Below are 19,528 nucleotides of genomic sequence, written 5' to 3'. Positions count from 1 at the left end.
CTTAACCAACTGAGCCACCCAGGTGCCCCTAGATAAGTTTGTTTTAATAACTGATGAAGTGCTTGCGCTGTTGACAACAAAGTACTCTTATTATCATAGAATAATTACATTTGTTGACATAAGAATTTGTGGGGAGGAGAGGTAGGGGGTTGGGTGGCTCCTCTGTTAAGCATCTCACTCTTAGTTTCCACACAGGTTATGATCTCACCATTCATAAGACAGAGCCCCAAGTCTGGCTCTGCAACTGACAGGGGGAACCCTGCTTGGGATTCTCTCTCCCGTTCTTTTTCTGCCCTTTCCCTGTTTGCACGCTATCTCTCTCTGAAAATAAATAAACACTAAAAAAAAAAAAAAAAAAAAAAAAAGATTTTGGGTGGGGCAGTTCTTTCACTGTTATTAAAGAGTGTATGAAAATACATGCTTAATAACATCTCTATTGGATTGGGTGGGTCAAATGGCACTAGGAAAATATGGCCCCTGACGGCCAAAAATGTTGTTAAATTGTTGGAGGTAAGCCACAGAACGTCCTTTTCTGTAGATGTTTAAGAGAGAAAGAAGTCCTTGTGGGAAGAAGGAGGGGAATGGGATAATCTCTGCTGGCTCAAGGAAATCTGTGAGAACAGAAGAAAGGTAACGAGAAGGAGAAATGGAATTGAAGAAACCACAGTATGACGACCCATTTTTCTTTTTCTCTTGCACACGTCTCCACCGGGCAGCCAGCTGTACAAACAACTGTGCCACAAATGAGGGCGGAGCCCTTACTGCTCTTGCAGATTACTGAGCTCCCTCAAAATCTTTAAGCTACTACTGAAGTCAGACAGTTGAGAGTCCCCGTTTTTTCCTCCATCACAAACCCTCCAGTTGCAGACAGCAACATTGTCCTTCAGGAAGAAGAGTCAATGGGGGTAGTAAGCCAAGGTCTTGGCCCGGCGGGGGGCGCTGAGCTCCGCGCTGCCCCCTAGCGGTCACCTCTGTGGCCCTAGCTTCCCTGGGTCCAGCTCCCCAGCCCCAGGTCTTACACCCACCCCCTTCTTCACCTCCTCTCAGTCCCCTCCCCTTCCTCCCGGCCTCATCCCCTTCCTCTTCGTCCCCCTCCCCGAGCTGCTCCCGCTCCGGTGAAGGGGCGCCGCTCAGTCTGCACCCAGAAATTCGGGGCTGGGCTGGGCGCGGTGCGCCTTCCCACGGCAGTCTCCCTTCCAGCCCTCAAGCCCCCCAGAGTACACATTTTCTTCCCCCTCACCTCCTCGTCCGGGACGCTGCCGGCCGCGCTTTCACCGAGCCCGCCAGTTTGGTCCCGTTTCCTTCTCTAGTTAAGACTCCCTGTCACTGACGGTTACTTTTTGGCCTTTTCATATATGCATATTTTGGGGGCCTTTAACCCCCCCTCGTGGAGAAATGGAGGCAACAAGATGGCGGACCCGGAAGTAAAGACTCAGCGAATACAATTTCTGGCGGAGGGATCTGTGAGGAGACAATGACCAGAAAACCCACATTTCCATTAGAACCGAAGAGCGGCGCACCTCCGAGGCTCATTTTTTTTTTTCCACCGAAGGCCTTTTGAAGTGGAAAAACGTGTATCCGAGACGACCCAGAGAGGACTATTTGGCGAGGCGGAGGATTGTTGTTACGTGTCTTACGTGTCGTGTAGTTCCGGTAGGGGGATGGACCCGATGGTTTGTTTTGGCGCCAAGAGCCCGGCGTCGTGCAGAGGGCAAATCGGTATCAGCGTAGATCCTGTACCCTCTTGGTAACTTGTCTCGGGGCCAGACTTGGATTGATGGGAAAACTTTCTCTGTCTCAGCCTCCGGTGAAACTGTTGGAGACGTTCCTGGCTTTGTGCTCAAGTTGAGCCCTGGTGTCTGCTCAGAATAGTGGAACAAATAACGGAGGCTTTTTTGAGGGGCCTGGAAGGGCATGCAGCTTGAGTTTGCAAACCCACTTAACGCATTTTACTTACCAGATGATTCTCACCTTCGCCCACCGATCGCCACTACCTAAGGGCAGCGAGAAATCGGGAAAGAAGCCCTTCAAAAGTACGTGAACGTAGAAAAGGACACATTTCGGCTCTACTTTCATTAGATCTTGGCTTTTGTCGGTTTTGGTGGGCCTTTCAAAGCCAACTGTTTTCGCGTCTACCTCCTTTTCTGAACTTGGTAGTGCCATCTTTAAAGTATGGCATACTCCCCAAGTATGATCCACCTTGGTATTTACAGGTTCCCTTTTTTTGAGAGTCAAAATCTTGTTTCATTGCCGTGTGTATCCTTTTATATCTCCTGGCTCATTGCCTTTCGTATAGTAAGGACCCAAAAATGACCAGTGGGGCTTTGTTTTTAATGAGTTGAGTTATAAATAAGCAGATAACGGATTTGGATGACTTTCTTTTTTTAAGGCGTCTATACTGAGATCATTAAGAGCACGGTTCGTGCCACAGATGCCTTCTGAGACATCTAGAATTACTCCCTCAGTACGTTGGTAGCCAATGGTCAAGCAGAGTGGTTGTTTGCATTTCTTCCTAAATAGCTTTGTAATTTTAAGTTGATTTCACCCTTATTGATACCTATCCAACCTGATGTTCATCATTTTTAATGTACAAAGGCTACTAAAAGAACTCTTATTGAAAGACAATATATAAGCTGAAGGTGAAAGCAAGGCTAATTTCGGAGATCTATACCGCTTCTCTTTGAAGACAGAGAAAACTAGAATCCAGGCCTGGGATTGAATGTCTTTATTCAAGAAATGAGAAAATGGCAGCACAAATCAGCAGCAATAATTTTGGAAGGAATGGGGGTACAAGGTGTAGGGTCATAATGTGATTATTTCAAGGTCTCAAGGTAGCTGAGGAACTGTGCCTGAGGCCCATTGATCAGTATTCTCCTTGCAGACGCAGGAGGTGGCAAGACTAAAACACTAAAGGCCAAACCCTATTATGCCTTTTAGAAACAGAATCATACCTTACAAATTATCATAGTACTCAGCAAGATTACATTTTAAGATTTGAAATTGGAGTCATTTCCCTCAGCTAGCGTTAGGAGCAAAGTTGTAAAGTGCAAAGGTTTGAAGGACTACCCCTTTGACAATATAGTTATTTCTGAAACGATTCAATTCTTTCCCTTATTTTCGTTTTCCATGAGGTATTATCACCTCTTGTTTTATACCTTTCATTACACCCGATTTCTCTGAGGAAAAGAAGGTATTGTAAGGAGCAAGATCCAACAGCAAGACTTAACACCTTAACAGCCTTTTAGAAATCCTGCTGTCTCGTAGTAGATAATCTCAAAGCTTCCAGGGTTTTCAGCGACTGTTGAAGAAAGATTTGTGTTTACCGATCTGGAGCAGGATATTAGGTTTGAGCAATCTCTGAAGAAGATTAAAATGAAAAAAAAAAATTGTCCCCCATTTTGAACTACTATACTACTCTCTGGCGCCCCCCACCAGGCTTCTTTCTGGAATTAGTGTCTGGGGGGATAACTTTGGGGCTTAAGGGCTTTTGAGAAAAACTGATAACATAAATAAATAAATAAATGAATAAATAAATAAATAATAAATACAACACAACTCTGGCAGATTCATCAGCACCACCTCAACACCATAGAGGGGAGAGAGCAAGATTCACAGGACAAAGGGTGGGAAGGGAGGGGCTTGCAAGGGAAGACAGGGCAAGGTGGTGGAGAGAGGAGTCTTGGGCTTAAAGCAAGTCCAATTCGAAGGAGTGGATGCTGGCAATGGGAGCTCTCCAGAAGTTGAAGGTGCTGTACTCCAGGAGGGCATCGCCTTCGGAGTGTTTCTCCTGTTCAACTCCAGTTGGTTGCCCGGTCATCTTGCCAGCGCTGCTGTCTTTGATCTTGTAGGTGGATGTATCTGACAGACCCAGGCCTTCCAGCTCCGACAGATCCAGCTCTGGAATGGGCATCCTCCAGAAAAGAAAGGAGCTGTACTGGCTACTCACAGGGTCCCTCATAACTTCCTAGAAAGGAACCAGCTGTTAGTCCTCATTCTATAGCAACCTCTTCATGGCCCACGGCCTTTCCTTACTTAAAAACTTCACAGGGGCACCCAGGTGGCTCCTTCGGTTAAGCATCCAACTCTTGATTTGGGCTCAGGTCATGACCTCACTGTTCATGAGACGGAGCCCCTCCCCCCCCCCCCCCCCCCCCCCCCCGCATTGGGCTCTGCACTGACAGCACAGAGCCTGCTTAGGCTTCTCTTTCCCCCTCTCTCTGCCCCTCTTCCACTTGTATGCACGCCCTCTCTCTCTCAAAATAAATGAAGGTTAAAAAAAATAATAAACATAAAAAAAAAAAAAAACTTCCCATTATCATTTGCCTCTGTACATGATCCAGATTTCCTAGGACAAGCTGTGGGAACCTTTCCTTTATTACTATTTTCTACCATTTCCTGCCTTCTCCCATCTTGGAAGGACTTATTCACTGCCTAATGCTTCAAGTCAATCTTGGGTCTGGTTTTCAAGGCTTTCTAGAATTTGGCTCATCCTTCCTAGCCATGGTACAGTCTCTGCTAGTTATGCTCATTTCTGTCTTGCTTAACTTTGTCTACTCTCCATCTTTTGTATTTATTATTTCTTTTACGTACAAGATCATCGGTTTACTATAAAAGGATACAACTCAGGAATGGCAGATGGAGGAGATACACAAGGCCAAGTACAGGAAGAGGGCGCAGAGCTCCCATGCCCTCTCCAGGTGCTCCACTCTCCCCACATCATGTGTTTCCACCAACCTGGAAAGCTCCTCTCTGCTCTCCATCTTAAAATACCACCCAAGTTTCAAGACTACCAGGAGTCCCTAGAAGAATTCAAGTCTTTAGAGAAATCATTCCCCTGAATTCTTATGTTTTTAAATACTTGGCTTTTTGCTAACTTTGGTTTAATAGGTACCTCTAAAAAGGGCTTTGAGAGAGAGAGAGAGAGAGAAAGCATGAGCCAGGAAGGGGCAAGAGAAAGAGGGAGACACAGAATCTAAAGCAGGCTCCAGGCTCTGAGCTGTCAGCACAGAGCCTGATGCAGGGCTTGAACCCATGATTGTGTCCTGAGCTGAAGTCAGACGCTCAACTGACTGAGCCACCAAAGCACCCCTAATTTTCTCTCTTTATCCATCCATAACTTGCCACTCCCATCTTTTAGCCCACAGGTAAGCCTGAACAGCCTGTATTTATAGATTTCTCTAGCCTACCTCTCCTTCAAAACAAAGCCCAGGTAGGTGCTGAAAGAATTTTCCTATGCTATAACAAGACCTTGATTCTCTGATCCTAATGCTAGAATTTACCTGACAGCAAATGGATTGGGAATTCCAGGTAAGGAAAGTAAGAGTTTAGACCGGAAGGAGAAAGTCCTTTGACAGAATTCGATACTTTTCTATGCTCTAACAAGTACTCCTATCATCTTTTCCCACCCACACCCTGATGTTATAGGACTAGTATGCCTCCTGCACCCTGCTGGTTACTAGCCAAGAAGGGGCAAAAGCATTAGTTGAAATGTTCCCAAAGAAGCAGAATGAACATTCCACTGCCTCCAAAAATAGAACCCCCATTTTAAAAGGCCTTCCTCCCAGTACACTCCATTGGCTCCTACCAGGCCTGAGGCTCCTAAACAGTGGCTTTAAATAGGTTCCCAACTGCCCCCATATAATGTGTTAGGCGAACATGAGAACCACTGCACTACAGGAACTATAACCGCATATAATGTGAACTGTCTCTACTGAGCCAGAACAAAAAAGCCTTAATCTAGAGCACAGTTATGTGTGAGTGTAGGGGCTTTAGGACTGGTGAGTGGGCAGACCAGGATGTTTTTAATGTTAAAAGCCAGTTCTCAGTTGCTCTTTTTCTTCTGAGGTTCAGGCTCCAAAATAAACCCTGGGAACTGAGCATTACTCAGCAGAGAAATTGCTTAGAAGGAAGGTTATGTGGGGACTGGAACAGGGTGGGGGAGGGTGCTGGAAAGGTGAGGTCATCATCCTATGATACTCAACTCTGATCATTTCCACAGTAATTTCCAGAGACATGTGCACAGAAAGAGTTACAAAAAATGGTTGGACCTATCAGACTACCTACTCTGGCTTCAGACAGGGACCACCTTAGGATCATCAATGTTACGGACTTCTGACCAGAGACTTTTTTTTTCCCCTCTTCTTCTTCCTTCCTTCCTTTTCTTTTTTAACTAAATTGCCAGTTATTTGCCTACATTGCTGGCTTTTTTTTTTTTTTTTTTTTTTTTTAATATCTCCTCCCTTACCAGTCCTCTCCAGATCAAGCTTAGTATAATGTGGGCACATGATAGAGTCTTTAAAAAATAGAATCACAGGGGGGAAAAATCATAGAATTTTAAAACTAGAAGACATGTTTAGGGTTCCTGGATGGCTCCATCAGTGGAGTGTTTTACTCTTGATCTTGGGGTTGTGAGTTTGAGCCTCATGTTGGGTGTAGAGATTACTTAAATAAATATATTCTGTGCTGTAACATACGGTATATTTTTTTTTAAAGGAAAGAAAAGAAAACATGTTAGAAATTATCTGCTGACTCGTGAAGCCTTCCAGCCAGTTAGAACATAGGTCTCATTCCTCATCTGGTCTTTGTTGATGTGTTGTACATAGATAGTTGCGTACAGTTTTATATAATCCTATACCAATATTCTCAAAACTTGTAAGAATTCTTAGTTGCTGAAGAACAGATACTCAGTAGATTAGATGTTGACTGTTCCTGTGATTCTGATCTGAATGATGAAAATGCAGAAGACAGTAGAGAGCAAGCTAGAATCTGAGACAGTGAAAAAGCTCTTTGACAAACTGACTCCTTTTCTTAAAACCAGATATGTATAACAATTGTCTAAACAATCCCTGAGCGTCTGGCAGAGGGTATCTTGCAATAAAAAAATGCTGAAGGAAATTTTACAAAATATTAACTTACAAGGCCTAAAATTTCTAGCTATGCCATGAACTCGGAGACATGTACAGAGAGTACCAAATGCATAGAAAGACACTCATACAAGCATGTATGACATTTAAATTCAAGTCAAGAACACTGACCACACAGAAAATTGCAACTAAAATACCATTGACACTACTCTCATCAGTAAGGAAATTCTGGTGTTTAATATAGTATGGATTTAATTCCCAAGTCTCCAAATTTTGCAGGAGGTCCCTGTTCAGCAAGCTTTCTCTTCCCCTCCCCAACTGTTCTCCATCCATACCTCATCTCTCTTTCCATTTCTTAAAGGGCTTGGACAGTGCCTTGTACCACAATATATGCTCAATAAATCCTTCCAAATGTCCTTCATTTTAAATGATCCAGATACTTTAGGCAAAGGTAATTTCTAAATATCACCCTTTGTATTCTTAGGGATACATGATTAGCAAATATGTAGTATAAAAAGACACACTCTCTCTGAGCCCCACAGACACACCCAAATACCCTTTGTCTAGACCCTCTGTGGGAACCCAAGGCCTACCTGCCTGACAGGGCCTTGCTGTGTCATGCTGCCACCATTGGGGGGAATGACAGGGATGGTGGTTGGAGGGGATGGAAGCTCTCTGGCATTTCAGTATAAGTGCCTCCCTCATTCTGGTTTTGGATTTCCCTGTTAGCCATGACCTTCCCCCATCTATTCTCACTGAGCTGCAAATAAGCATTCCTTCCCAGAATCTGCTATGTAGCTTTTGTGGGCTGTACTGATTTCAATATAGGATCAGGCAGTTCTCCAACACAGAGGCCCCCACCTTCCTACCTCAAGCTGCCTCTTTCTTTGGAGCAAAGGTTTGAGATGGGGAGTGGGAGGCTGTTAAATGAGAGGTCAGGATTACTTTCAATATTATGTCATCCCTTCCCCCAAATTCCCTCCTATGGAGACAAATAAGTTTGGGGTGAAGGCAGACACATCAATGGAACACCACAGAAAAAAAGTGTGTGTGTGTGTGTGTGTGTATGTACATATATATATATATATATATATATATATATAGGGAAGTACAGGCTAGAGCAATACAGTAAGACTACAGATTCATCAAAAAACAGGTAAAACAAATTATAGCTTGAAAAGGAAGATGGAGATAACAAATGAAGATAATAAAACACCTAAGACAAATTATAGGCAAATAGATACTTGAAATGAGATAAACGCTGAGAAATAATAATTCCATGTCAATTGTTAGAAATTAATGTCTGTGTATTAGAAGGCAATAATGGAAATCTTAGCAAAGGGATCTAAAAAGGTGACCAAAACCTACCCATTGTTCACAGCGCCCCTTCTCTTGAACTGTCCCCACCTCATCCTTATTAAGGCTCTTCAACCTAACCAGAAGCAGCTGCTCTTTTATCTTTGCAGCCCCTTGCCCCCCCTTCCCGCAATTTAGTTTACCTGTTATCAGTGAATTACTAGTGTGTTCCCAAGATGGAAGGAGTACCTCGAGGCTCCGGCGTCTGCTCAGGGCTGGAGAAAAAGCAAGCTGTTGGGGCTTTGACGGCTTTGTCTTCTCACTCCCTCTCTCGCTCCAGTGGCTGAGTCTATCTGCTCAGTCTCCCCCTGCAATGCAGCCCCTCCTAAGAAGGGCGGAAGGACTCCCCGCCCCCTCCTTGCCTGACTCGGCTAATTCAAATGATAGGTTCCAGAACACTTCAGGGAGGGAGACAGGATTAAAGCATCTCCGTAGGCTTTATTGGTCGGCACAATTATTCCGGAGCTCTTCCCGCACCCCCCTGGTGCCTGGGGTGCAATGAATGAGTAGTTAATTGTCCCCTAATTTTAGGCTTATGGATTTAAAAAGCTTAACTCTGGATAACAATAGAGGGGTGTCCCTTTATGCCTCAATTTAAGGATTTCAAGTTACGAAATGTTTTATTTTTGAGAATCCGAAAAAAAATCCTCGCCCCTCCCCCCTCCAATCCCTACTCCTGCGACTCGCCTCCGCACCCTCACAATGAGTAAATAAACCTAGCCCCGTTCCACTTCGGGGAGAGCACGGGAGGATAGGGTGGGGTGCTTCCACGAATCTCTAAACTTAGCCGGGCCCGGGGGATTTGGGGGCTCCTCTTAGTTTTGCCCCGCAATGCCTGGCGCGCAGGGGGGGACGTGAGGCTGCGGGCATCGCGGCTTGGGCGCCCCCCCCCCGCCCCCGGCCCGCGCAGGGGTGCCAGCCGGCCGAAGCCGCCAGGCCACCTCCCACGGCCCCGTGTGGTGCAGTGCCTCCCCAGTCCGGGGGGGAGCAGTGCGCCCAGCTCCGGGCCGGACGGGTTTCGTAATCGCGTCGCCGCCGTTTCCGCCCCGAGCCAGCCCCACCTCTGCCGGCCCGCCCTCGGCTCTCCCACCGCGCCGCGGAGCCAGCCCGGGAACCCCACACCGGCGGGCACGGCGCGGGAGCCCCCACCCGCAGCAGCCGCACGCCTCGACACCGAAGCGCGGCAGGTGAGACCGCGGCGGGGGTCCCCGGGCGGTGAGCCCCGCCTGCGCTGCCGGGTGGAGACGCACCGGATGCTGGGGGTGGGGGGGAGGGAGGCTGGGACTGTAGAGATGCAGGGTTGGTGGGAAGAGGAGTGCGTTCCCAGAGGAACAGTCTCCATCCCCGCCCGTGCGGTGCGCAGGCCGTGGCCGCTGAAGGGCAGAGGGCAGGGAGGGACTGGGATGGGGGGGTGGGGGGACGGAGGCCAGAGGGGATAAAGTCTCCGAGACGCACTAACCTCGGCGGTGGCGTGTGCTGGACAGTGAAGCACACAGCTGGGTCCTGGGACGGCCAAATCTGAGGCCAAAGCAGCCACGGAAGACAGTGACAGTCTGGAAAATTCACAGCGGGATCCCAATCCTAGTTCAGCGTTGGGAGGAGCAGAGGATTTCTGGGTAGAGTTGGGGAGTGGACAGAAATGCAGTCCATGGGACTGAGTCTCCTGGGGAGGGAGCTTAGGGCCTAGCTCCAGTTCCTAGTAAGCCCCCACAAGACCTTCCTTGGGGAAAGGCACAGTCGGTACTGGGGCAGATGCCTGTCACTTGATCGAAGAGTGCTGTTCCCCTACTTCCCCGGAGCCCCTCAGCAGCCCTGCGTGTCGGGAGGTCTCCACAAGGAACCAGCTGCAGCACCGGGCTGAGAGCCAGAATTGCCCACTCCATTCTCTCAGTTCTCTTTCTCTTTCTCCAGCTGCTTCTTGTGAAGGCTTGTTGGGCAGCGGGTTGGAGGCCTTGGGGCTGAAGGCAGCGGGACCGGGAAAACCGGTTTGGGGCTAGAACAGGACCGGGGAACTACCTCTGTACATCCTTTCCCACTGGAACCTTTCTCCCATCCCTCCTCCTGCTTACTCCCCCAGTGGTTGGGAAGCTCCTAAGTCCTAGTGTGACCTTGGTGTCTCCCAGCTCCATCGTTCAGCCTTCCTGTTTGGGACTCAGGCCCAGTTCTCAATGCTACTAGGCTGTCAGGATATGGCCTTACACAGTCTAATGCTGAGTCCTCCTGCTCTCTTCCCAGCCCCTTCCCCTCCACTGGGGGGCTAAAAGAGTGGGCAGTGAATGCAGGTGTCTCTTCCTCCTGGGCTTACCAGCTCCGGACTTCATTTTTCCTCAACCCACTCATCTCTAGATACTTTAAAGGAGAGTGGCAGCCCGTTGCTCTTACTTCCTTTTCTGGCCTGTACCCCCTGCCACCACCACATTCACCCTGCCCACCCTTCTCCACACTCCGACTCCCCTGCCAAGTTTCAGAGACCCTTATGTTCTGTGTCCTGGGGAATGGAATTTCCTGGTCACTTCTCATCATCATTGGCCCTTTCGTGCCAAGTCCCACACACACATGCTTTCCCTCCACCCAGCTCTTGCCAGATCCCTGGAAAAGGAACAGAAACGTCCTTGTTCTCTCCACTGCCCCTTTCCCTCCCTCTCCTCTCCCCTCTTCTCTCCTCTTCCCTCCCACCCTCCACTTCTGTCCACTCAGCTGGGTGTTGGGGGAGAGTCCACTCTCTGTAAAGCCTGGCTGGTGGTATTGGGGGTTTCCTCTGATTCTCCATTGTTTTCTTCATTCCCCCGCCTGCAGCCCTTAACACCCGCCACCACCACCATTGCGACAAACCCTGTGACTGACTGACTTCCCCACTGACCACAGCTCCCCTCTCTGGACAGCTGTGTTCTGACTTCCGCCCCTGTCTCATTACTCCTCCCCTCCAGTGGTGGGAAGGGAAGTAAAGCTCAGGCTCCTAGGTCTTTCTCTCCCCTACAAGCTGTATCTTAGTGTTTGTGTGATCTCATCCCAAAGCTATATTAGAAAATCCTCTCAGTTCTTAGAGCGGTCTTGGGTCCAGAGCATCGGGGTTCCAGGTGTGGAGGGGAGGGAGATTCCTATTCGTGCTAGAGTGTAATACTCATGAAGCAGCCCCATTTGGAGTCTTTGAGGCTGCCTGTATCATAGGACTGGGGAAGTGCAGTGAGCCCAGGGGAAACCCAGGTGTGCCCTAGCCTGGCTGGCCGGGAGGAAAAGGGAAGGAAGTTCTTCCCTGGACACTAATGCTGTTGGAAAGTTCCTCATGTCTGGTTGGCTGGTGAAGCTTGGGAATGGAAGTGGAGAGGAGGGAGGAGAGAACAGGTCACAGCATGAGAGTAGGAGGCAGGCGGGAAGGCCTGAGGCCCCATGGGGGATGAGGCAGAGCAGAGCGGCACTGCACGATGGGACATGTGAAGAGGGTGGGGAGCTGGAGAAAGACGCCTTGTGGGACAGAAGATACCTGGTACCTGTGTCCCTACAGCCTGTGCACAGATCATCTGTCCAAGGCACACACGCAGGAATCCTGGCCGTGCCACATGTGCACACAGAGGTGCACACGCAGGAGTGTGGTGTATACAGCCTTCGGGAAAGATCTCAAGGTCGAGTAATAAAGGAGCTGTTGAAGGGAGAGGTTGGATCTCAATTGAAGGAAATGAGGAGGAACAAGGGCAGGGATTAGAGAGGGAAGAAACTCCTCACCATAGAAAGTCTTTCTTGAGGTCCAACCTGCTGCAGTTAGTCAACTACAACCTGGGCAGTCAAGGCCTCTCTTGGTCTTAAAGAAAATCTAGATGTTTAGGGTAAGGCAAGGAAAAAGGGAGGGACAAGGGTGGAGGCCCTGTTTGTGAGAACAAAAAAACCACCATTTCCTCTTAAAGGTCACTTAACTGCCCCTCCCCTTCTGCCCTAAACCCAGGGAGATGGGAGGAGGGACTTGTGGCACCCCCAAAACTGCTCCTTTGTGCCAGTGTCCCTTGGCCCCTCCCATCCTCACCCTAAATGCTTCTATTCCCTGCCTCTCCCTTGGTTCCAGCAGCTCCTCAACCGCTTGGTGCCCTTCTGGTTCTTTTCCTTTCTCTGGGCATCACACTGTGAGGTTCCTGTGTTTGGAGAGGTTAGTGTTGGGTGCAGGACCAGGGTCTTTAAGAGAGAACAAGAAGATCTAGGCTCATCAAGAGGCTTCTCAAGGAGGGGCTGGTGGTAGAGATGGGATTTCTCACCAACTTTCTTCTCTCTTTACTTTTTGCCCATCCAGGTTTCTGGGGCTGAGAAGACATAACCTTGTGCCTGCCTGCTCACCCCAGTCTCATCCTGCTAGTCCCTCAGGGTCGGAGACACTGACCTTCACTGCCCAGCCAAGGGTACCACAGACTGTGCTGTCTCCAGACCTGTCCAGCTGAGTAAACCCGGGTTGTCATTACACCTGAGGGCACTGAGGAGTGGGCAGTCAAAGCACCAGAGCAAGAGCCCTCTGGGGCCTCAGGCAGAGGAGTGAAACTGGAACCATCAGGGAACATGAGTGAATTCTGGCACAAACTAGGTTGCTGCGTGGTAGAGAAACCCCAGCCGGTGAGTCCCCAACCCCCCACCCCCACCCCAGCACACACAGAAGTCAGTTACCGCGTCCTGTAAGGCAAACACAGCACCCAGAAAGCACCCTGCTTGCCTCCCTTTCCGTCACAGTAGTCTCTATGGCCAGGCAGGTGTGCACATGGGATACAGGGGAACTGGGAGACAGAGGAACTGAATAGCCCTAGCTGTCACTTCCTGTTTCTGTCCATTCTGGGAGTTGTAGGCGGAGCTTAATACCTGTCCGTCCCCCCCCCCACCCCCCCCATTATTTCCTCATCAGCCAGAGGTGACTTTGATATGTCCTTTCTTTGGCATTCACTCTGCAGGCTCCTGTCATTGTCACCCTGCCTGTGTCCTCTCTGTGTTTATATTGTTAGACCATAGTGATTTCCCTGTTGTGATGCCACATACCCTTGCCCATCAGGCCCTTAGCTCTTCCTTTAGTGGTTTTCCACACTTCGTGTGGAAGAGGGGGCTTCAGACTTAACTCCCCTGTCTTCTCTAAGCAGAAGAAGAAGAGGAGACGAATTGACCGGACCATGATTGGGGAACCAATGAATTTTGTCCACCTGACTCACATTGGCTCTGGGGAGATGGGGGCCGGAGATGGACTTACCATGGTAACAAGGCAGTGGGGAGAGGTTGATGTGGGATTGCGGCCTAGAACCATTCCCCTTTTTTGAAGTTTAAGCAGGGGACATATGAATATCGATGGGGAAGTAAGAGGCTAGGATTCTAGTCCTGGTCACCAGCCACATAAACCTGAGACCTGGCATTTCAGGTTTCTGGCCTAAGCTCCCTCATTTTTATAATTAGTAAATTATTCTTTACTGGGACAGGGGATATATGTGACCCCAGAGTTACTTGGAGGGCTTTTCCCCCAAACCAGACCCTTCTATTAGTTAAGAGTTAATAGTCATATTGTGGCCGGGTGCATTAGGACAGGAAAAAGACTGACTGAGCACCCCTGTCCTAAATAATGTCTAATACACTTTTCTGCTCTCAGAACAAGGGAAATAGGCCTGGAGATAGTGAAGGAGTCTTTTCACCAATTGTGAAACTCCGATAAATATGAGAGAGTCCTTTGTGAGAGTCTTATTAGTAGAAGACCCATTTTATCTTATTCTCATGAAAGTCAGTATGAAGGGAGACACTGAAACTTCCCTTGGAAGAATGGTGGTTGGTTTTAACCTTTTCAGATTGATTTTTTTTTTTTTTTTTTTTTTGCCTAAGCAATGGGGTCCGCCTCTTCCATGGAGAGCACAGGGGAGATCGCTTCCTGTGTGATATCAAGACAGGATGAGGGTCTCACGTGTGCTTTTTCACAGACAGGTGCTGTCCAGGAGCAGATGAGATCCAAGGGAAACCGAGACAGGCCATGGAGCAATTCTAGGGGCTTGTAGCTCCGACAGGAATGGTAAGTAACTAAGGACACCCGTCCAACATCTCCAGCCCGATAGCACATCCTGACGCCCCCCTCAGAACCCCGATCCCCTGCAAGAATGGGAGGTGAGAGAAGCAAGTATTAGGATGGGGGAGTCAAGAATGGAGGACCCAGAAGGGCAGAGAGACAGCGGGGCACAGACAGATAGAAATCGAGAAAAGAGCATGCTGCGGAAATAGCCGAGAGTCTACACTAGGTGGTGCCTTACCCCTAAGGCCTCAGTTTTCCTTGAGACTAATCTTCCTTCTTCAATTTCTTTTTAAATCAGGTTCTGCTGTCGAAGCCTCCACTCCATGTCCAGCCCAGAAGAGATGTTGCTCCCTCCTAGAACCAGTGACCCCCGGGTCCCTCTTTTCCCTATCTGCCTATTAGTGCCTCAGAAGGCTTGGGGGCTGGACTCCCTCTATTCCCTCTGGCTATAGCCCCTCCTGGAGATGGGGTCAAGGCAGCAGGACTGACCAAGTGACTACTGGTTGGCCAGAGGAGCTCAGCTGAAGCCCCGGACACTCTCAGATCTGAGATAGGAGTTTTCTGGGAACCCAGGATAAGTTCCCTTCTCCTGAATGACGGTCTAGGTGCCATCTGTTTTAAACTCTTAACCTGGAACTCCTTAAATGGGGTAGGTGAGTGAGATTCCCAAAGCTGAAGCCGGCTTTTTGCTGAGAAGCTCCTTACCTGCCCTTCTTCTTCCTCCTGGAATGAACTGAAGCAGACGTCAAGCAGGGAGAGGAGGGGAGGGTGACCACTGCCGAGTCTACTCTTTCTCTTTAGATCTCAGACTTTAAGCTCACAGCCCCTCAGTATCTCTCTGCAACTACCAGGGTCTTTCTCTAATTAGGCCTCTAACCCTGTTTCTGTAGCATTGTGAGTCCCCCAACATCTTTAATTAAAATTTTAAGATGAGTTCTCTTAATGACCTCCCTCCTTCTACTACCTCTACCCTTGACCCCATCCCCACTAGGAACGTTTTTGTTTCCCATTGATTAAGACCTAGGTTAGAGGTGGATCTTAACCTGATGGTATTCCATTTAACTCTTGGGGACCTTGCCTGCCCTCTGCCAATCTCCCTGCTGGCCCAGGTGAGGAGAAAGAGGGATCTGGAGAGAAACCCAGAATGTTGCAAAACTAGGAGGTAGGTCTCTGAGTGGACCTCCAAACCACTGAAGATGGGAGGAGTGGTTGGTTGAAAACAATCGTCTGTAAGTTTAGGGATCTTCCAGTCCTTACCACATGGGAGTGGGGACACCTCTAGTGCATGGATTCTCAACCCAGACACTTTTGACATTGGGTTGGGTAATTCTTTGTAATGGGGGACTATCCTGTGCATCCTAGGATATTTAGTAGCACATCTGGCCCATCCTAGTTACGACAACCAAAAATGTCCAGGTATTGCCAAATGTCTCCCCCCGGGGGCAAAAATCACCCCTAGTTGAGGGCCACTGCTCAAGAGTCCAGGTATCTCTCTGTAAAGTGTTTTCCTCACCCTACACCCATTTCATTATTCATCTGAAGCCTGAGCCATTGATGAACTAGGCCCTCTAGAAAGCAGGCTCAACGGGGCCACACATCATCTCTAAAACAGGCTCTTTATTCAGGGTATTGCTCTGCTCACATGGGTTCATGTCTCCGGTGGATGCGATGCCTACTACCCTTCTCTGTTCTTGTTTGTGGAGAAGGGGTTCCTGTAGTATGGAGGCAGGAACAGGGTTTGGTGAGATTGGGAGAGGGAGGGAGAAGAGGCAATAGAGAGAGCCACAGACACCCTGGTGTGTCCTCTGCAAACTTTAAGCTCTCTTTCTGTGCCCTGGTCCTAGAACCAGATACGAATAAGACTCAGGGAGTTTCGTCTGAAGACCAGGTCCCACTCCCCACCTGGCTGAAGAGTCTGCTTTAGGTGGGAAAATAATGCAGGAACAGGGTCTTTAGGCAGTTTGTTTTCTCAGGTGTTTCTTCTGTCCCCTTCCTTGCAGGGTGGTTAGGAAGGCAGGACAAAACCGGTGAGCTCCCGCCTGCTCAGAGACTGAGAGGGTGGGGGGTCTCTCATTAGCTCCGTAACAAGCAGCATCCTGTTTGATGGTGATGGGGTCAGGAATGTGGGAACTAGGATCCACTCTGCTGAGACCACCATCCATCCAGTGTGTCCCTCCTCTAGTGACAGGTTCTAATTGTGTTTCCATTTCAGTGTATTTCCTGCCCTTTTCAGGGTCTAAGATTGGTCATACATTCCCAATTTATTGTTCAAATCTAGCTAGTTGCTCTGAAAGTAGCTCATCTTGTCCTAAAGTAGCTTAATGGCCTGAGAGTTATACTCAATCTGAAGGGTTAACAGGATAGGGTAGAAAGATGGGGGGGCCCGTGGACTCAGGACACCCTGATCTTTAGCCTTATTCTGATGTCTTTTCTTTGGACACAGTCTTCTTTGGTGTTCTTTTGCCTTTAGCTACCTTTTCTAATGTGTATGCTACCATCACTTTAACAATATTTAAGAGTGATGGCAATGGGTTCAAGAGTCATAATTTATATTAAAAATGTGTTGGACTTTTAACTACATTTTTCAAATAAAAAACGTGTAAGCAAAATAGTCGCAGAGTGATCACTACAGGTGTGTGTTGGGTCAAAGGACAGATATGGTTGATGTCACTCCTAGGAAGTAGCCGACATGGAATTCTGTGCCAACATCACCCTTTCCAAGGAGAGAAGGCCAAGTACTGTGAAGATAAGAAGACTACCATCCTTTTCCAAGAGCTCACCTCCTTGTTCTTCCTATTCCCTCTTCTTGGCTTTCATCTGAGATTCTTCATCTTTAAAAAATCACTAAAAACTTGGGAAAGGAGGAAGAGGAGCAACATGAACATTTTATCCTGGGGTACGGAGTGGGGGTGAAATATGCTGGAGGACAAGGGAAGGGATCAGGCCCGATGGTGTTAGCTACACGGTTCAGTTTTAAGGTTGAAGAGATTTCTGGCCTCCACCCTCAGATACGTCTGTAAAGAGACACAAGACCAATATTTTTTCTAATTTTTTCTGTACTAAAAATATCCAGTAGGTTCTGGGATTGAAAGGGTGGGGAGGTTGAGATGCTGACACCTTCTCTTGAGGACGAAGTGGCCATTACCTGCGGTTTCTCTCTAGCTGGGTAAGAAAACAGAAGAGAAGAGGGGAAATGTTAGAACCACATCTATGTTTTCCCTTCCTTGCTTCATCTCCCTCTCCCCATAAGCCCTCATTTCCTCAACGCTACTGCCCCCTACTTAGGCTTCTTTATATTGAATCATTGGTATTGGATACCTGGGGAGAAGGACAAAAACAAACTTGCAAAATGACTGACTGTATATACTATTTTAGTGTCCTTCCTCTCTCCCACAAAGGTCCCGAAATCCTAACAATTGAGAATATTTTATCAAGTCAATCAGAACCTTTGGTAGTTCATTTGGTAATGCAGAGGACTATTCTTCCCAAAGAATTCTTAAGTTACTGGAAATCATCCCAGGAGTTCTTTGGGATAGTGGTGGTGGAGGGCTTCGGCACTGGTGTCAATGCCCCCCATTTCCTCCTCTGTAACGGAATAACACCTCACAGCATTGTTGTGAGGGTCGATCCAGGTAAAGTGCACATAGTAAGACCTTAAATATTAGCTGTTGTTACTATTAGACTGCATTCATGAGCTGAGAATGATTTATATCTTCCACATCTATTGTCTGCATCAAGAATTGTTGATATACCTACAATCTTCACAATTTGGTCAATAATTCTCTAACGATCCATACATGTTACCCATTAACCAACCAGCAGTTGCCCAAGAAATGAGTGGAATCAATGGCTAACAATAATGTGAATAACTAGTATATTATGAATGAATGACCAAACAGATGACGTTCATGGAAGCACACCGGCTGGTTGACCCAACAGGATTTTGGATGTCAGGACTTTTCATCAACAAAGGTCCTTGGCTATCACCAAACACTTACTGGTTGCATCTCTGTGAACACTGAAGACAGACTGTTCCAAATATCCTCCAGCCCGATCCGGACTCGTCTCCAAAAAGCAAGGGCTGGACTGGGGCTGGGGCTGGGGCTGGGGCTGGGGCCAAAGAGGAAGGGGGTGGGTCTGAGTCTAGAGCTGAGGGGCGGTATGGGAGTGGTAGTGGTGGTGGTAGTGGTGGTGGTGGTGGTGGTGGTGGTGGTCTGAGTGGTGCAGCTGGTGTCAGGGCAGAGACCAGCGTCCAGAGGGCACTCCTCCCTAAGCCGGTTGCAGGGACACTGCTGGTAGGTACAAGGCCGGTGCTCTGTGTGGAGTTGGCTCAGTGCTCCAACTCGAAGGCGCCCGGAAAGGCCTTGCAGCCTGCCTGCCCTGGACCGGCTCATGGTGCCTGACCTGCAGTGGCAGTGCCATGGGCCCCAGGGCATGAGAACCAGCCGCAGGTCCTCTGCTGGCGGCATGGCTGTTGGTGAGGGGTGTGGCCACGGTCTCGGGGTGGACCCTGCTGTTGACCACTGGCTCATGGTACTCTCGGGATGAACCAAGTCCTCAGTGGACATCCACGTGTTGGCCCGCTGGTCTGAAGAAGACATCCTGATCTCGGGCTCCTGGGTATTTGCTTTAAACCTCGGGTTGGGCATCCTCGCCGTATTGGAAGTCGCTCGGAGAGCCTCTCCGCTCACATTACTCTTTCTGGCGTTGATCACAACCCCCTCTTCCAAAGACTCATCTTCCTCCGGCGATGACACAATTGACTTTCTGACGCCTGTGGCCACCGTGGAGGCCAAAAGCTCGGCCGCGGCCGGGCCTGCCAGGCGGTCGGCATGGGCCACGAGGTCATCCTCGTCCTCCATTGTTACCCTCATCTTCTTGGGAGCGCCGGTCCGGGGGGTGGTCCGGTAGTTGCGGGACATCGGGACCCCGGAGCGGAAACTTACCCGCTGCGACTCGGTGGAAGTCAGGCCTTGGGCCCCCGCCACCCGGGGCCCCAGACTCAGCAGCAGGGCCCAGAGCAGCGCGCCGGCGGCGGGGACCATGGGGCCGGGCAGTGGGCGGCTGAGGAGGAGGCCAGCGAAGGAGGCCGGGTCTCCCACCTCTTCCCTCCCTTCCACTCTCGACCCAGGGGGTCGTTGGAACCGAGGCCCGTGGGGTTCCTACCGCGCGCCACGCCCCTCCCCCAGGCCCTCTCGGCGTAGCCCGTAGCCCGAGGGGCTGAGCTAAAATCCCAGGAACTCCAGCAGCCAGAACTCCTGCGGAACCACCAGACGCAATTGTGACGTAAGGGCCTGGTCAG

General features: G+C 49.1%; 4 protein-coding genes across 12 annotated transcripts in view; 1 reads left to right on the top strand and 3 right to left on the bottom strand.

The window, feature by feature from the left end:
• Positions 1-2,024, bottom strand: part of GABPB2 (GA binding protein transcription factor subunit beta 2) — a 37,254-nt gene extending 35,230 nt beyond the window's left edge. For 2 of the 5 annotated variants that reach the window (XM_006935106.5, XM_006935107.5), the window contains exon 1: positions 1,241-2,023. The gene's annotated coding sequence lies outside the window, so the exon portion shown is untranslated. Of the gene's footprint in view, positions 1-1,240 lie in introns of all 5 variants that reach the window. The other 3 variants (XM_006935105.5, XR_006583027.1, XM_019837807.3) reach the window with 2 other exon arrangements.
• A 686-nt stretch (positions 2,025-2,710) lies between these two features.
• MLLT11 (MLLT11 transcription factor 7 cofactor) lies at positions 2,711-10,192 on the bottom strand. 5 transcript variants are annotated; one of them, XM_045033498.1, is made up of 3 exons: positions 9,679-10,192; positions 8,409-8,527; positions 2,711-3,964 (listed from the first exon to the last, which is right to left on the bottom strand). In XM_045033498.1, exon 3 carries the CDS (start codon positions 3,956-3,958, stop codon positions 3,686-3,688), a length of 273 nt encoding a protein of 90 aa, XP_044889433.1. In that variant the 5' UTR covers positions 3,959-3,964; positions 8,409-8,527; positions 9,679-10,192; the 3' UTR covers positions 2,711-3,685. The 5 variants fall into 5 exon arrangements, with proteins under 5 accessions (XP_044889433.1, XP_023114905.1, XP_019693380.1 ...); XM_023259137.2 differs by having other exon boundaries at positions 2,711-3,960; positions 8,363-8,527; positions 9,679-10,188; XM_019837821.3 differs by having other exon boundaries at positions 2,711-3,960; positions 8,363-8,434; positions 9,679-10,188.
• On the top strand, positions 9,251-15,159 carry CDC42SE1 (CDC42 small effector 1). The gene is made up of 5 exons (XM_023259138.2): positions 9,251-9,406; positions 12,496-12,809; positions 13,322-13,432; positions 14,141-14,229; positions 14,525-15,159. Exons 2-4 carry the CDS (start codon positions 12,756-12,758, stop codon positions 14,213-14,215), a joined length of 240 nt encoding a protein of 79 aa, XP_023114906.1. The 5' UTR covers positions 9,251-9,406; positions 12,496-12,755; the 3' UTR covers positions 14,216-14,229; positions 14,525-15,159.
• Positions 15,160-17,083: 1,924 nt separating this feature from the next.
• Positions 17,084-19,428, bottom strand: CC1H1orf56 (chromosome C1 C1orf56 homolog). The gene is made up of 2 exons (XM_045033496.1): positions 18,225-19,428; positions 17,084-17,388 (listed from the first exon to the last, which is right to left on the bottom strand). The coding sequence occupies exons 1-2, from the start codon at positions 19,269-19,271 to the stop codon at positions 17,368-17,370; spliced, it is 1,068 nt and encodes a 355-aa protein (XP_044889431.1). The 5' UTR covers positions 19,272-19,428; the 3' UTR covers positions 17,084-17,367.
• Between the last annotated feature and the right edge of the window lie 100 nt (positions 19,429-19,528).

This window comes from Felis catus, chromosome C1 (genome assembly GCF_018350175.1).
Source record: "Felis catus isolate Fca126 chromosome C1, F.catus_Fca126_mat1.0, whole genome shotgun sequence".
Lineage (NCBI taxonomy): Eukaryota > Metazoa > Chordata > Mammalia > Carnivora > Felidae > Felis > Felis catus.
The sequence above is the reverse complement of the archived record's forward strand: the minus strand, read 5'-3'. Positions and strand labels throughout refer to the sequence as shown.

What these genes read in the sequence shown, in the direction of transcription:
- MLLT11 (XM_045033498.1), bottom strand. Translation starts at nt 3,958, where the DNA reads ATGAGGGACCCTGTGAGTAGCCAGTACAGCTCCTTTCTTTTCTGGAGG.
- CDC42SE1 (XM_023259138.2), top strand. Translation starts at nt 12,756, where the DNA reads ATGAGTGAATTCTGGCACAAACTAGGTTGCTGCGTGGTAGAGAAACCC. An exon ending in TGGTAGAGAAACCCCAGCCG is followed by an intron (nt 12,810 to 13,321) that starts GTGAGTCCCCAA and finishes TTCTCTAAGCAG; the next exon opens with AAGAAGAAGAGGAGACGAAT. An exon ending in CCGGAGATGGACTTACCATG is followed by an intron (nt 13,433 to 14,140) that starts GTAACAAGGCAG and finishes GCTTTTTCACAG; the next exon opens with ACAGGTGCTGTCCAGGAGCA.
- CC1H1orf56 (XM_045033496.1), bottom strand. Translation starts at nt 19,271, where the DNA reads ATGGTCCCCGCCGCCGGCGCGCTGCTCTGGGCCCTGCTGCTGAGTCTG. An exon ending in TGTTCACAGAGATGCAACCA is followed by an intron (nt 17,389 to 18,224) that starts GTAAGTGTTTGG and finishes TTTCTTACCCAG; the next exon opens with CTAGAGAGAAACCGCAGGTA.